The sequence below is a fragment of the Papio anubis genome, chromosome 2, assembly GCF_008728515.1.
Source record: "Papio anubis isolate 15944 chromosome 2, Panubis1.0, whole genome shotgun sequence".
Taxonomy (NCBI): Eukaryota; Metazoa; Chordata; class Mammalia; order Primates; family Cercopithecidae; genus Papio; species Papio anubis.
In genome coordinates, this window is record NC_044977.1 from 98720604 (window position 1) to 98736801 (window position 16198).

Consider the following 16198-nt stretch of genomic DNA (forward strand, 5'->3'; position numbering starts at 1 on the left):
TAGTATAGTTTTGAAGTTGCAGCTGATGCCTCCAGCTTGTTCTTTTGACTTAGGATTGTCTTGAGATGTGGCTCTTTGGTTCCATATGAACTTTTAAAAGGCTTTTTTCCAGTTCTGTGAAGAAACTCATTGGTAGCTTGATGGGATGGCATTGACCCATAAATTACCTTGGGCAGTATGGCCATTTCAATGATATTGATTCTTCCTATCCAAAGAGCATGGTATGTTCTTCCATTTGTTTGTGTCTCTTTATTCTCACTGGAGCAGCATTTTGTAGTTCCCCTGAAGAGGTCCTTGACATCCCTTGTGGGCTGGATTCCTAGGCATTTGTATTCTCTTTGAAGCAATTGTGAATGGAAGATCTCATTCATGATTTGGCTCTCTGTTTGTCTGCTGTTACTGAGGTATAAGAATGCTTGTGATTTTTGCACATTAATTTTGTATCCTGAGACTTTGCTGAAATTTCTTATCAGCTTAAGGAGATTTTGGGCTGAGACAATGGGGTTTTCTAAATAAACCATCATGTCATCTGCAAACAGGGATAATTTGACTTCTTCTTTTCCTAACTGAATACCCTTTTGATTTCTCTCTTGCCTGATTGCCCTAGCGCCAGAACTTCCAACACTATGCTGAATAGGAGGCAGAGAGAGGGCATCCCTGTCTTGTGCCAGTTTTCAAAGAGAATTTTTCCAGATTTACCCATTCAGTATGATATTGGCTGTGGGTTTGTCATAAATAGCTCTATGATCTTGAGATACGCTCCATCAATACCCTAATTTATTGGAGTTTTAGCATGAAGGGCTGGTTGAATTTTGTCGCCATCTTTTCTGCATCTATTGAGATAATCACGGTTCTTGTCTTTGGTTCTGTTTTATATGCTGGATTTACGCTTTATTGATTTGTGTATGTTGAACCAGCCTTGCATCCCAGGGATGGTGCTCTACTTGATCATGGTGTATAAGCTTTGATGTGCTGCTGGATCCGGGTTTGCCAGTATTTTATTGAGGATTTTTGCACGTTCACTAGGGATATTGGTCTAAAATTTCTCTTTTTTGTTGTGTCTCTGCCAGGGCTTGTATCAGGGATGATGCTGATCCCTGTAAAATGAGTTAGAGGATTCTCTTTTCTATTGATTGGAATAGTTTCAGAATGAATGGTACTAGCTCCTCCCTTGTACCTCTGGTAGAATTCCAGCTGTGAATCCATCTGGTCCTGACTTTTTGGTTGGTAGGCTATTAATTTATTGCCTCAATTCTCAGAGCCTGCTATTGGTCTATTCAGGATTCAGCTTCTTCCTGGTTTAGTCTTGGAGAGTGTAAGTGTCCAGGAAATTATCCATTTCTTCTAGGATTTTCTAGTTTTTATTTTGTAGAGGTATTTATAGTATTCTGATGGTAGTTTGTATTTGTGGGGTCGTGGTGGTGATATCCCCTTTATCATTTTTATTGCATCTATTTGATTCTTCTCTCTCTTTTCTTCCTTTTATTAGTCTTGTTAGTGGTCTATCAATTTTGAGTTGATCTTTCAAAACCCAACCTGGATTCATTGGATTTTGGAGAGTTTCTTTTGTGTTTCTATCTCCTTCAGTTCTGCTCTGATCTTAGTTATATTTCTTGCCTCTGCTAGCTTTTTGACTGTGTTTGCTATTGCTCTCTAGTTCTTTTTAATTGTGATGTTAGAGTGTCAATTTTAGATCTTTCCAGCTTCTCTCTTGTAAGCATTTAGGGGTGCTATAAATTTCCTTACACACTGCTTTAATCTGTGTCCCAGAGATTCTGTATGCTGTATCTTGTTCCTCATTGGTTCTAAAGAACATCTTTATTTCTGCCTTCATTCTGCTGTGTACCCAGTAGTCATTCAGGAGCAGGTTATCTAGCTCCATGTAGTTGAGCTTGCCTTTGATTGAGTTTCTGAACTTGAGTTCTATTTGATTGCACTGTGGTCTGAGACAGTTTGTTATAATTTCTGTTCTTGTACATTTGCTGAGGAGTGCTTTTACTTCCAATTATGTAATAATTTTGGAAGAAGGATGGTGCTGAGAAGAATGTGGCATTCTGCTGATTTGGGGTGGAGAGTTCTGTAGATGTCTATTAGGTCTTGCTGCAGAGAGATGAGTCTCAATTCCTGGATATCCTTTGCTCACTTTCTGTCTCGTAGATCTGTCTAATGTTGACAGTGGGTACAGTCTCCCATTATTATTGTATGGGAATCTAAGTCTCTTTGTAAGTCTCTAAGGACTTGCTTTTATGAATCTGGGGTGCTCCTGTATAGTGCATATATATTTAGATAGTTAGCTCTCCTGTTGAATTGGATCCCTTTACCATTATGTAATGGACTTCATGTCTCTTTGATCTTTGATGGTTTAAAGTCTGTTTTATCAGAGACTAGTATTGCAACCCTTAGTTTCTTTTTTTTCCATTTGCTTGGTAGATCTTCCTCCATCCCTTTATTTTGAGCCTATGTGTGTCTCTGCATGTGAGATGGGTCTCCTGAATACAGCAGACTGATGGGTCTTGACTCTTTATCCGGTTTGCCAGTCTGTGTCTTTTAATTGGACCATTTAGTCCATTTACATTTAAGGTTAATATTGTTATGTGTGTGAACTTGATCCTGCCATGATATTAACTGGTTATTTTGCTCGTTAGTTGATGCAGTTTCTTCCTAGCCCTCGATGGTTTTTAAGATTTTGATATGTTTCTTGCAATGGCTGGTAAATTGGTTGTTCCTTTCCATGTTTAGTGGCTTCCTTCAGGGTCTCTTGTAAGGCTTGGTGGTGACAAAATCTCTAAGCATTTGCTGTCTGTGGGGAAGGATTTTATTTCTCCTTCTACTTATGAAACTTAGTTTGGCTGATATGAAATTCCTTGGGTTTAAAAATTCTTTCTTTTAAGAATGCTGAATATACAGCCCCAATTTCTTCTGGCTTGTAGAGTTTCTGCCGAGATCTGCTGTGAGTCTGATGTGGGCTTCCCTTTGTGGTAACCTTGACCTTTCTCTCTGGCTGCTCCTTAACATTTTTTCTCATTTCAACTTTTGTGAATCTGGCACTATGTGTCTTGAGTTGCTCTCTTCCTCGAGGAGTATCTTTGTGGCGCTCTCTGTATTTCCTGAATTTGAATGTTAATGCCCTACTAGCCGGGGAAGTTCTCCTGATGGTATCCTGAAGAGCATTTTCCAACTTTGAATTCCATTTTCCCCTCACTTTCAGGCACCCCAATCAGACGTGACGGATCTTTCATAATCCCATACTTTTGTGGTAGCCTTGTCTATCTGTTTTCTCTTTTTCTTTTTATTCTCTCTCGCTTTCTTCATTTCATTCATTTGATCCTCAATCGCTGATACTCTTTCTTCCAGTTGATCGAAGTCGGTTACTGAAGCTTGTGCATCTAATAAGTGTATTTCTGTCATGGTTTTCATCTCTGCCCGCTCGCTTATGGCCTTCTGCATTAATTATTCTGGTTATCAATTCTTCCACTCTTTTCAAGATTTTAGTTTCTTTGCGCTTGCTAATTCCTCCTTTAGCTCTGAGAAGTTTGATGGACTGAAGCCTCTTTCTCTCATCTCACAAAGTCATTCTCCTCATTCAGCTTTGATCCGTTGCTGGCTATGGTTATGCCTTTTCTTGAGGGGCGATGCACTCTATTTTTTGAATTTCCAGCTTTTCGCCCCCGCCTTTTTCCCATCTTGTGGTTTTGTCTGCCTCTGGTCTTGATGATGGTGGGATGTACCATAAGCCAGGCTGTCCTTCCTCTTTGTTAGTTTTCCTTCTAACAGTCAGGACCTCAGCTGTAGGTCTGTTGGAGATTGCTGAGGTCCACTCCAGACCCTGTTTTGCCTGGGTGTCAGCAGGTGGCAGAGGCTGCAGAAGATAGAATACTGGTGAACAACGAGTGTACCTGTCTGATTCCCTTGCTTTGAAGCTTCCTCCCAGGGGCGTACTCCAATCAAGAGCTATGTGGGGTGTCCAGACCAGGAATCTTTTTAAAAGTAGATTGTAGAATCCTGAGAGTTCTTTTAAAAATTAAAAAAAAAAATACAACTTCACTGTAGAAACTTGGACAATAGGGAAAAATGAATAGAAGAAAAAAGGGCAATTGTCCTATCACCTAAAGATAATCATTGCTTAACCGGGCACAGTGGCTCACACCTGTAATCCCAACACTGTGGGAGGCCAAGGCGGGTGCATCACTTGAGGTCAGGAGTTCATGACCAGCCTGACCAACGTGGTGAAACCCCATCTCTACTAAAAGTACAAAAATTGGCTGGGCATGGTGGTGTGTACCTGTAATCCCAGCTACTTGGGAGGCTGAGGCAGAGAATTGCTTGAACCCGGGAGGCAGAGGTTGCAGTGAGCCGAGATTGCACCACTGTACTCCAGCCTGAATGACAGAGTAAGACTCCTTCAAAAAAAAAAAACAAAAAAAGAAGATAATCATTGCTCATGTCTTGGTTTGTTTCCTTCTAGTTTCTGAGTTTGTTCTTTAATGGTTTAGTCGTGGTATAATTTTGTTTTTTGCCCTTCTCAATTAACATTATAACACTCATTCCTCTATGTAATAAAATTAAGTATACATTTTAATGTTGACAATATTTTGTCAGTTGATAATACAACTTAGTTAACTATTGTATTATTGAGTAGGTAGGTTATGTTTACTTAGGAGAAATTTTTTCCCTTTAAAATTATTTTTTCTTTCTTGGCTATGAAAGTAGTGTGTATTAGTATAGCCAATAGAAAATGAGAGAAAAGTAGAATTAAAAAACACCAGCAGTTTCACTAATAACAGTAGCTATGTTGGTGAATATCTTCTGGTCATTTTTCTATAAATAATTCTTTTGCAAATTTATATTTACAGAGACATGCAAAAGAGTATTACACAAGTTTTAAAAAATTTATTTATTTATTTATTTAGAAATGGAATCTTGCTCTGTCACCCAGGCTGGAGTGCAGTGGCACCATCTCAGCACACTGCAACTTCTGCCTTCTGAGTTCAAGCAATTTTCCTGCCTTAGTCTCCAAGTAGCTTGAATTTCAGGCTACTGAACGGCGTGTGCCGTCACGCCCAACTGATTTTTGTATTTTTAGTAGAGACGGGGTTTCACCATGTTGGTCAGGCTGCTCTTGAACTCCTGACTTCAAGTCATCCGCCCACTTCTGCCTCCCAAAGTGCCGGGATTGTTAGAGGTGTGAGTCACCGTGCGTGGCCAAAAAAGTTTATTTTTAAGTTAGTGTTTTTCTGTGTGACTAGCCCTCATAACTGTGATTTCTAATATCTGTATAGAATTCCACCAAATAAATGTCACCATTTTCTTATCCACTTACCAATTGTATATTAGGTTTTTCTCAGTGGATGTAAGAGTTTTAGGTATTTCTTTTTAGAGTGAATGCTCTGTGTTTTTATAGGTCCGTCTCACCCATGAAATTAAACACAAGAATATTGTAACTTTTCATGAATGGTATGAAACCAGCAATCACCTCTGGCTAGTGGTGGAACTCTGCACAGGTAAGAAAGAGTATGTAAAAAGTGCTATGAATATAGTATTGAAAAAAAACATGCTGTAAGTTTTGTTACTTTTGATGTTATTTACTATGTTAACTTGAAAATCTATTGCTCTGTGGATATTAGGGAAGGGTGAAGAGCAAAGATGTTTGGGAAAAAGAATTATGTAAATTCAATTCTGGGTTGGGTTTACTTTGGTGTATTATTACATTACATACATAAAAATTTAGAAATGTTTTAAAGTGGTGATTAATTTATCAAAAATATTTTCCCAAGGAATAAAAACGAACATTTTAAGTTGACTAGCTATTAATTAGCTAATACATTTATAAAGTATCTTTTTGTTTTTGTGAAAAGCATACTGTACCTCCTAAAATTTTAAGCAATGTGAAAAAGTACAAAGATGAACCAACAAATAATTAGAGATAACAAATTATAGCCATTCCTTCATACAGCTTTCTAGGACTATATACAGGGAGAAAGGTGACTAAATACATATTATCTGGGCTTTTAGTTTCAAAGTTTTAAGAGTTTAACAGGGAAAAAATGTAATAACCACTACTAAGTACTACTATTAACTACTATGAAGTACTACTGTTAGTGTACTTCTGTTTATACATTGAGTAACAATAAAGGATAATTGAATATTGATATAATTATTACTAGCTTTGTGAATCTAACTTATCATATTGACACAGAATTTACAAAACTTAAGTAATTTGGATTAATAACTTACTTGATTTTATTTTTCTGAATCAATAGGACAGAATTATGGTTGAATTACTTCCATAGATGTACACATTGACAAAGTTATCAAGAGATAGTCCTAGAATTAGTTTTTTGTTTTGGCTGACCAGATGTAGTATTCTAACTGTAAAACATGCCTACGTCTGTAACGGCCCCTCACCCACCAAAACAAAAATAAAACCCCAAATACCTCTTCCCTTCATCATTACTTCCATAGATGTACACATTGACAAAGCACAAGAGATAGCCCTAGGATTAGCTTTTTTGCTTTGGCTGACCAGATGTAGTATTCTAACTGTAAAACACAGCTCTACGCCTGTAACGGCCCCTCACCCACCAAAACAAAATAAAACCCCAAATACCTATTCCCTTCATCATAGTAATTCATACTCAACTTTCCAATGCCAGCAGAGACTTTACGTTTTCTGAATTTGGCTGTTGTATTAATTTTTCATTTGTGTAGGTATATAGTAGGTATGTATATTAATATTTATGGGGAACATGACATAGTTGGTACAGGCATGCAGTGTGTAATAAGCACATCAGGGTAAATGGGGTGTCCATTTCCTCAAGCATTTATCCTTTGTGTTACAATCCAATTATATTCTTTTAGTTATTTTAAAATGTATAGTTCAATTATTATTGACTTTAGCTACCTGTTGTATTATCAAGTACTAGTTCTTATTCATTCATACTATTTATTTTCACCCATTAACCATCCCCACTCCCCGCCACCTCCCCACTACTCTTCCCAACCTCTGGTAGCCATTCTTCTGTTCTCTATCTCCATGATTTCAATTGTTTTAATTTTCAGCTCCCACAAATGAGTGAGGACATGCAATGTTTGTCTTTCTGTGTCTGGCTTATTTTACTTAACATAATGACCTCCAGTTCCAACCATGTTGTTGCAGATGACAAATCTCTCTTTTATGGCTGAATAGTACTCCCTTGTATATATGTACCATATTTTCTTTATCCATTCATCTGTTGATGGATTGGCTGTTGTAATCTTGACCCTTAAAAAAAAAATTTGTTTCTGGCACTTAGATGGTAGAGGAGTAACTGGGACCTTGGAAGAATATAGTAATGGGATTCTCAATGTGCCTGACTTTGGCCTTTTATTTCATTAATGGCACATGCTAAGGGTTGTGATTATCTGTTAAGGAAAGGCATAGTCTTTTTTGCCATGCAGTACTTTGCAGAATGTGACTTGACAGCACAACAGTAAACGAGAGTATAATATGATTTAAGTGCACAGTTTTGGGGTATTTACCATTAGTATTTGCAGCTGTTAGGGTTATTATCCTTTCATCTTACCTGCTTGCCTCTCACCATTCATCCATAGGGAGCAGGCACTTTCCTGAATCTGTCTCTGGTGCTTGGGCATAGACTTCTGTTGCAGCGCTTGGGCCACTGTATTCACTCACATGTGTGTTCCTCGACCAGACTGTCAGGGTTTACTGTCTTGATCATTTTTCAATGTTCGTATCTGTCAGCATGGAACCTCTTGGGTACTCTGTGATGGCAGGGGGTTAAAATGGGTGATTCTAATCAACTTCTTGCAGGTGGTTCCTTAAAAACAGTTATTGCTCAAGATGAAAACCTCCCAGAAGATGTTGTGAGAGAATTTGGGATTGACCTGGTTACTGGATTACATCATCTTCATAAACTTGGCATTCTCTTTTGTGACATTTCTCCTGGGAAGGTAATTCATGAAAGTTTTTTATTTTCTAACTGCTTCTGTCTCAATTTAGAGTGCTTTCTCAAAGATGTTTTTATTTTTAGATAACATTTTGGTATAGAACATCTTGAAATTTTAGTTAATCTTTTTTTAAAATAAAAGGATGCAGGGCACAGGTGACTCATGCCTGTAATCCCAACACTTTGGGAGGCCGAGGCGGGCAGATCACTTGAGGTCAGAAGTTCGAGACCAGCCTGGCCAACATAGCGAAACCTCATCTCTTCTAAAAACACAAAAGGCTGGGCGCGGTGTCTCTTGCCTGTAATCCCAGCACGTTGGGAGGCTGAGGTGGGTGGATCACGAGGTCAAGAGATCGAGACCATCCTGGCCAAGATGGTGAAACCCCATCTCAACTAAAAAACAAAAAACAAAAAACAAAAAAAACAAAAATTAGCTGGGCGTGATGGCACACTCCTGTAGTCCCAACTATTTGAGAGGCTGAGGCAGGAGAATTGCTTGAACCCGGGAGGCGGAGGTTGCAGTGAGCCGAGATCGTACCACTGCACTCCAGCCTAGTGACAGAGCAAGACTCTGTCTTAAAAAAAAAAAAAATAAAAAATAAAAACACAAAAAATAGCTGGGTATGGTGGTAGTCACCTGTAATTCCAGCTACTTGAGAGGCCAAGGCAGGGAGAATTGCTTGAACCCGGGAGGCGCAGGTTGCAGTGAGCTGAGGTCACACCACTGCATTCCAGCCTGGGATTCCAGCGAGATTCCGTTTCAGAAAAAAAAGAAAAGAAATAATGAAAGGAAATATATGGTACTGTATTTTAGCTACCTGTATAAGTTGCTTTTTGAATGTGAAGTCTCCTTTTCAGAGCTCTTTGAGTAATCACTTAATTCTACTAACCTACATTGTAAATGTTGAACCCAATATGTCTGTAAGATAAGGCCCTCTTAGCTCTTAAGTCATCATACACATTTATGAACCATTGTTTTAGTTGATAGTGGCATTCTTGGATATATATGTATGATTCCTGATATTATGGATCAAATATTTTCTTTTTGGTAAAATTAATTATCCACAACTAAATGTCCAGTATGGTAGAGTCATGAAACCTACTTGGTTTCTGAGTTGCAATCAACACTAACACTTAGAAGCTGTGTGAACCCGGACACGTTACCCTGCTTCTCTTTGCCTCAGTTTCTTTGTCACATGGAGATAGATTTTTCAAGATATTTGTGAGGATTACCTATTATATTTAGGTTAAGTTTCTAGGATACTTTTTGGTAAGTAGTGTACTCACGGTGACGTCATTTATTGTCTTTATAAGTACATACCTTGAGGAATTGTACATATTACTGGTCTGAGTTTTTACTTTTTCTTTAATATATGCCAAGGAAATAAAAAGCTGACTATTTCATTTAAGAATTTTATTTTTACAGGCCATCTGTATGAGAAGATAATTAAACCTAAAAAAGAAAACTCCATAAAGTCCTGTATAATGAATAGTAGTTCTTGTTTGAAATATTCACATATGTGCCTCAAGTCTGCAGCTACTCAACTGTCATTGTAGTGCTGAAAGCAGCTGTAGATTAATTTGTAAATACCTGGCTGTGGCTGCATTTCAATAACTTCATTTGTGGATATGAAAATTTGAATTTCATGTAATTCATTGTTACATGTCTAGAAATATTATTTTGATTTTTTCCCTAACCATTTAGAAATACAAAAACCACATTTAAAAAATTATTTTATTTTTATTTTTTTGAGACACAGTTTCACTCTGTTGTCCAGGCTGGAGTGCAGTGGTGTGATCTCAACTCACTGCAAACTCTGCATCCTGGGTTCAAGTGATTCTCCTGCCTCGGTCTCCCGAGTAGCTGGGACGGCAGGCGTGTGGCAAATTTTTGTATTTTTAGTAGAGACAGGGTTTCACTGTGTTGGCCAGGCTGGTCTCAAACTCCTGACCTCAGGTGATCCTACTGCCTTGGCTTCCTAAAGTGCTGGGATTACAGGTGTGAGCTACCATGCCTGGCCAAATCCCCACCCCTCCTTTTTTTACTTACTTTTTTTGGTGTGGCAGTTTTCAGATGGTTTTTTTTTTTTTAATCTCCCACTCTTGGTTCATAGCTGTACAAGGCAATGGCCAGGGTTTGTCCCAGAGACTGTAGTTTGCTGATATCTATACGGGAGTTGTTTAGTGAGATTTATTATCAGCTGTTATGATCTGAAAAACTCAGGCTGCTTTGTAACCCAAACCTGTGTTCTAGAACAGGGGTTAGCAAAGGTTAGGCAGGATTCCTATTTTTGTAAGTACACTTTCACTGGAACACAGCCACGACCTTTGGTTTATGTAATGTCAGTGGCTACCGTTGTGCAACAACAGAATTGAAGTATGAGATTCCATTGAAATGAAATGACATTGAAGTATAAAAGACTGTATGGCTCATAAAGTCTAAAATATTTATTAGCTGGCTCTTTACCGACCACAAAAAAATCTGCTGATCCCTGCTAGTGGTCCTCTGGACCAGCAGCATTAGGTTGACCTGGCACTTGGTAGAAATGGGCCCCATCCCAAACCTGTTGAAGCAGAAACTCTGGGGGTAGTGACTGGTAGTCTGTGCTTTAACAAGTCTTCCAGGGGATTCTGATGCTCACATAAGTTTAAAAGCCACTATTGTAGACCAGCAGACATCCTTAGTATGTATTTGTGACTAGAAGTTAAGAGTTAACTTCAGATTGCCTTTATTTTAATTTTATATTTTTGAGACAGGGTCTCGCTGTCATGCAGAATGGAGTGCAGTGGCACAACCTTGGCTCACTGCAACCTCCGCCTCCTGGGTTGAAGTGATTCTCATGCCTCAGCCTCCTGAGTAGCTGGGATTATAGGCGCCCGCCACCATGCCCAGCTAATTTTTGTATTTTGAGTAGAGATGGGGTTTCACCATGTTGGCCAGGCTGGTCTCGAACTCGTGGCCCCAAGTGATCTGCCCGCCTCAGCCTTCCAAAGTGCTGGGATTACAGGTGTGAGCCACCGCACTTGACCCTACATAGCCTTGAAAAACCACAAAGCCACCTGACCCATTGTACCTATCTAGAAATACTTTTAATAGAGGAAATGGTAAAAGTAACAGAACAGTAGTTCCTGGCATGTTTTCAGCAATCCATAGATTCTAATCACAAATTATATTAGCAGACTTGAGCATTTGTCACATGCCAGCGACTGTTACAAACCCTTTACTTGTATAACTTCGATTAATCCTTACAACAGTCTGAAGAGTTTGGTATTATTTTTCCCATTTTATAGGTGAAGAGATTGGGGATTAGAAAGGTTAAATATGTTCTTCAAGGTCAGACAGCAAGTAAATGGTGGACCTGGGTGTAAAATCCAGATCTTCAACTTTAATCTTAACTCTACATTATGCTTCCTCACTTGAATAAACAACACCTCAGGCAGCTGGGTTTTCAAATCCTGTTAGAGCTGACACTGAGGCTTGGCAAGTGCAGATTGTTTTATTTTCATCATTGTTTATCTTTCCCCAAACCTGAAGTTTTCCACTTTGGTTATATGATGAGTTCATTATATAGATCTGAGAATGAACAATTTAATTTTGTATTTGATTATTAAAAAGTTGGATTTATTTTTCTTTAGCTTTTTAAAAAAATTATAAGCATTTATTTTTCTGAGTTCTGATGGAGAAAGAGTAGCAATGCTCAAAAGTTCTTTAGTGCAATTATAAGAGGTGCTGATATATGTACAAATTAAGTTGATTTTTCTTCTGAAAACATTTATTTGATCTTCATAGATACTCTTGGAAGGGCCTGGCACACTGAAGTTTAGCAACTTTTGCTTGGCAAAAGTGGAAGGTGAAAATTTGGAAGAGTTCTTTGCTTTGGTGGCAGCAGAGGAAGGAGGAGGTGATAGCGGGGAAAATGTCCTGAAGAAAAGCATGAAAAGTAGAGTCAAAGGTATGTGGACCTGGAATATTTAAAGATCGTAACTCTAGTTGTGGACCATGCAAGTCCTGTATTTAGGAGACAATGTCAGTCTTTTGTTTTGCCACTCACATGACATATTGAAAATGGTAATGACCAGCAGACATAGTCTGGACATAGGAATGGCTTTATCCATGGCCTAAAGTATTCAATGTGGATCTACTCTGTAAGGCCTGGGGAACCTTAACAAAGCCTGCATTTCGTCCTCAGCTTTATGTTTTACTAAGCACTCATTAGCACATAGGAGGGGAATGGTGCCTGGAACATTAGTGGTTCAATAGAAATTAGTTGAGTGAATGATATTCTGTAGTTGAAACATATTTCTTTCTTTTTTTTTTTTAAATTTAAGTTCTGGGATACATGTGCAGAATGTGCAGGTTTGTTACATAAGTATACACACGCCATGGTGGTTTGCCGCACCCATCAAGCCGTCATCTACATTAGGTATTTCTCCTAATACTATCCCTCCTTTAGCCCCCCACCCCCTGACAGGCCCCGTGTGTGATGTTCCCCTCCCTGTGCCCATGTGTTCTCATTGTTCAACTCCCACTTACGAATGAGAGTGTTTGGTTTTCTGTTCTTGTGTTAGTTTGCTGAGAATGATGGTTTCCAGCTTCATCCATGTCCCTGCAAAGGACATGAACTCATCCTTTTTTATGGCTGCATAGTATTCCATCATGTATATGTGCCACATTTTCTTTATCCAGTCTATCATTGATGGGCATTTGGGTTGGTTCCACGTCTTTGCTATTGTGAATAGTGCTGCAATAAACATACGTGTGCATGTGTCTTTATAGTAGAATGATTTATATTCCTTTGGGTGTATACCCAGTAATGGGATTGCTGGGTCAAATGGTATTTCTGGTTCTAGATCCCTGAGGAATTGTCCTCCACAATGGTTGAACCAATCTACATTCCCACCAACAGTCCAAAACCGTTCTATTTCTCTACAGCCTTGCCAGCATTTTTGTTTCTTGACTTTTTAATAATTGCCATTCTGACTGGTGTGAGATGGTATCTCATTGTGGTTTTGATTTGCATTTCTCTAATGATCAGTGATGTTGAGTTTTTTTTCATATGTTTGTTGGCTGCATAAATGTCTTCTTTAGAGAAGTGTCTGTTCATATCCTTTGCCCACTTTTTGATGGGGTTATTTGCTTTTTTGTAAATTTGTTTAAGTTTTTTGTAGATTCTGGATATTAGATCTTTGTCAGATGGGTAGATTGCAGACTTTTCTACCATTCTGTAGGTTGCCTGTTCATTCTGATGCCAGTTTATTTTGCTGTGCAGAAGCTCTTTCGTTTAATTAGATCCCATTTGTCAATTTTGACTTTTGCTGCCATTACTTTTGGTGTTTTTGTCATGAAGTCTTTGCCCATGCCTGTATCCTGAATGGTATTGCCTAGGTTTTCTTCTAGAGTTTTTATGGTTTTAGGTCTTACATTTAAGTCTTTAATCCATCTTGAGTTAATTTTTGTATAAGGTAAAAGGAAGGGGTCCAGTTTCATTTTTCTGCATATGGCTAGCCAGTTTTCCCAACACTATTTATTAAATAGGGAATCCTTTCCCCGTTGATTGTTTTTGTCAGGTTTGTCAAAGATCAGACGGTTGTAGATACCTATTTTGAGGTCTCTGTTCTGTTCCATTGATCTGTTTTTGTATCAGTACCATGCTGTTTTGGTTACTGTGGCCTTGTAGTATAGTTTGAGGTTAGGTAGTGTGATGTCTCCAGTTTTGTTCTTTTTTCTTAGGATTTTCTTGGCTATGTGGACTCTTTTTTGTTTCCATATGAAATTTAAAGTAGTTTTTTCCAATTCTGTGAATAAAGTCAATGGTAGCTTGGTGGGGATAGCTCTGAATCTATAAATTACTTTGGACAATATGGCCATTTTCATGATATTGATTCTTCCTATCCATGAGGATGGAATGTTTTTCCATTTGTTTGTGTCCTCTCTTATTTCCTTGAGCAGAGATTTGTAGTTCTCCTTGAAGAGGTCCTTCACATCCCTTGTAAGTTATATTCCAAGGTATTTTATTCTCTTTGTAGCAATTGTGAATGGGAGTTCACTCATAATTTGGCTCTCCGTTTGTTTATTATTGGTGTATAGGAATGCTTGTGATTTTTGCACATTGATTTTGTATCCTGAGACTTTGCTGAAGTTGCTTATCAGCTTTAGGAGGTTTTGGGCTGAGACGATGGAATTTTCTAAATATACCATCATGTCATCTGCAAACAGAGACAATTTGACTTCCTCTCTACCTATTTGAATACCTTTATTTCTTTCTCTTGCCTGATTGCCCTGGCCAGAGCTTCAGATACTACATTGAATAGGAGTGGTGAGAGAGGGCATCCTTGTCTTGTGCTGGATTTCAAAGAGAATGCTTCCCGTTTTTGTCCATTCAGTATGATATTGGCTGTGGGTTTGTCATAAATAACTCTTATTATTTTGAGATACATTCCATCGATACCTAGTTTATTGAGAGTTTTTAGCATGAAGGGGTGTTGAATTTTGTCGAAGACCTTTTCTGCATCTGTTGAGATAATTATGTGGTTTTTGTCATTGGTTTTGTTTATGTGATGGATTACGTTTATTGATTTGTGTATGTTGAACCAGCCCTGCATCCCAGGGATAAAGCTGACTTGATCATGATGGATAAGCTTTTTGATGTGCTGCTGGATTTGGTTTGCCAGTATTTTATTAAGGATTTTCACATTGATGTTTATCAGGGATATTGGCCAGAAATTTTTTTTTGTTGTTGTTGGTATATCTCTGCCAGGCTTTGGTATCAGGATGATGCTGGCCTCATAAGATGAGTTAGGGAGGATTCCCTCTTTTTCTGTTGTTTGGAATAGTTTCAGAAGGAATGTTATCAGCCCTTCTTTGTACCTCCGGTAGGATTCGGCTGTGAATCCATCTGGTCCTGGACTTTTTTTGATTGGTAGGCTATTAATTACCGCCTCAATTTCAGAACTTGTTATTGGCCTATTCAATGATTCGACTTCTTCCTGGTTTAGATGTGGGAGCGTGTATATGTCCAGGAATTTATCCATTTCTTCTAGATTTTCTAGTTTATTGGTGTAGAGGTGTTCATAGTATTCTCTGATGGTAGTTTGTATTTCTGTGGGATCAGTGGTAATATCTCCTTTATCATTTTTTATTGCATCTATTTGTTTCTTTTCTCTTTTCTTCTTTATTAGTTTTGCTAGCGATCTATTTTGTTGATCATTTAAAAAGAAAACAGCTCCTAGATTCATTGATTTTTTTTTGAAGGGTTTTTTGTGTCTTTATCTCCTTCAGTTCTGCTCTGAAATTAGTTATTTCTTGTCTTCTGCTAGGTTTTGAATTTGTTTGTTCTTCTCTAGTTCTTTTAATTGTGATGTTAGGGTGTCAATTTTAGATCTTTCCTACTTTCTCTTGTGGGCATTTAGTGCAGTAAATTTTCCTCTAGACACAGCTTTAAATGTGTCCCAGAGATTCTGGTACATTGTGTCTTTGTTCTCATTGATTTCAAAGAAGTTCTTTATTTCTGCCTTCATTTCGTTATGTACCCAGTAGTCATTCAGGAGCAGGTTATTCAGTTTCCATGTAGTTGTGTGGTTTTAAGTGAGTCTCTTAATCCTGAGTTCTAATTTATTGCACTGTGGTCTGAGAGACTGTTTGTTATGATTTCCATTCTTTTGCATTTGCTGAGGAGTGTTTTACTTCCAATTATCTGGTTGATTTTAGAGTAAGTGTGATGTGGTGCTGAGAAGAATGTATATTCTGTTGATTTGGGGTGGAGAGTTCTATAGGTGTCTATTAGGTCCCCTTGGAGCTGAGTTCAAGTCCTGAATATCCTTGTAATTTTCTGTCTTGTTGATCTAATATTGACAATAGGGTGTTAAAGTCTCCCATTATTATTGTGTGGGAGTCTACGTCTCTTTGTAGGTCTCTAAGAACTTGCTTTATGAATCTGGATACTCCTGTATTGGGTGCATATATATTTAGGAGAGTCAGCTCTTCTTGTTGCATTGATCCCTTTACAATTATGTAATGGCCCTCTTTGTCTCTTTTGATCTTTGTTGGTTTAAAGTCTATTTTATCAGAGACCAGGATTGCAACCCCTGCTTTTTTTTTTTTTTCGCTTTCCATTTACATGGTAAATATTCCTCCATCCCTTTATTTTGAGCTTATGTGTGTCTCTGCATGTGAGATGGATCTTCTGAATATAGCACACTGATAGGTCTTGACTCTTTATTCAATTTGTAAGTCTGTGTCTTTTTAATTGGGG

At 38.2% G+C, this 16198-nt stretch overlaps 1 protein-coding gene across 9 annotated transcripts in view; it reads left to right on the forward strand.

Moving 5' to 3' along the window:
- Positions 1-16198, forward strand: part of ULK4 (unc-51 like kinase 4) — a 793903-nt gene that overhangs the window by 24344 nt on the left and 753361 nt on the right. For all 9 annotated transcript variants that reach the window (XR_001899874.3, XM_017955554.2, XM_021933668.2 and 6 more), the window contains exons 3-5: positions 5402-5501; positions 7811-7950; positions 11737-11899. Coding sequence is in view for 7 of the 9 variants with exons in the window: in XM_017955554.2 (XP_017811043.2) it covers positions 5402-5501; positions 7811-7950; positions 11737-11899 (403 nt within the window). In the remaining 2 variants the exon portion in view is untranslated. The remainder of the gene's footprint in view (positions 1-5401; positions 5502-7810; positions 7951-11736; positions 11900-16198) is intronic.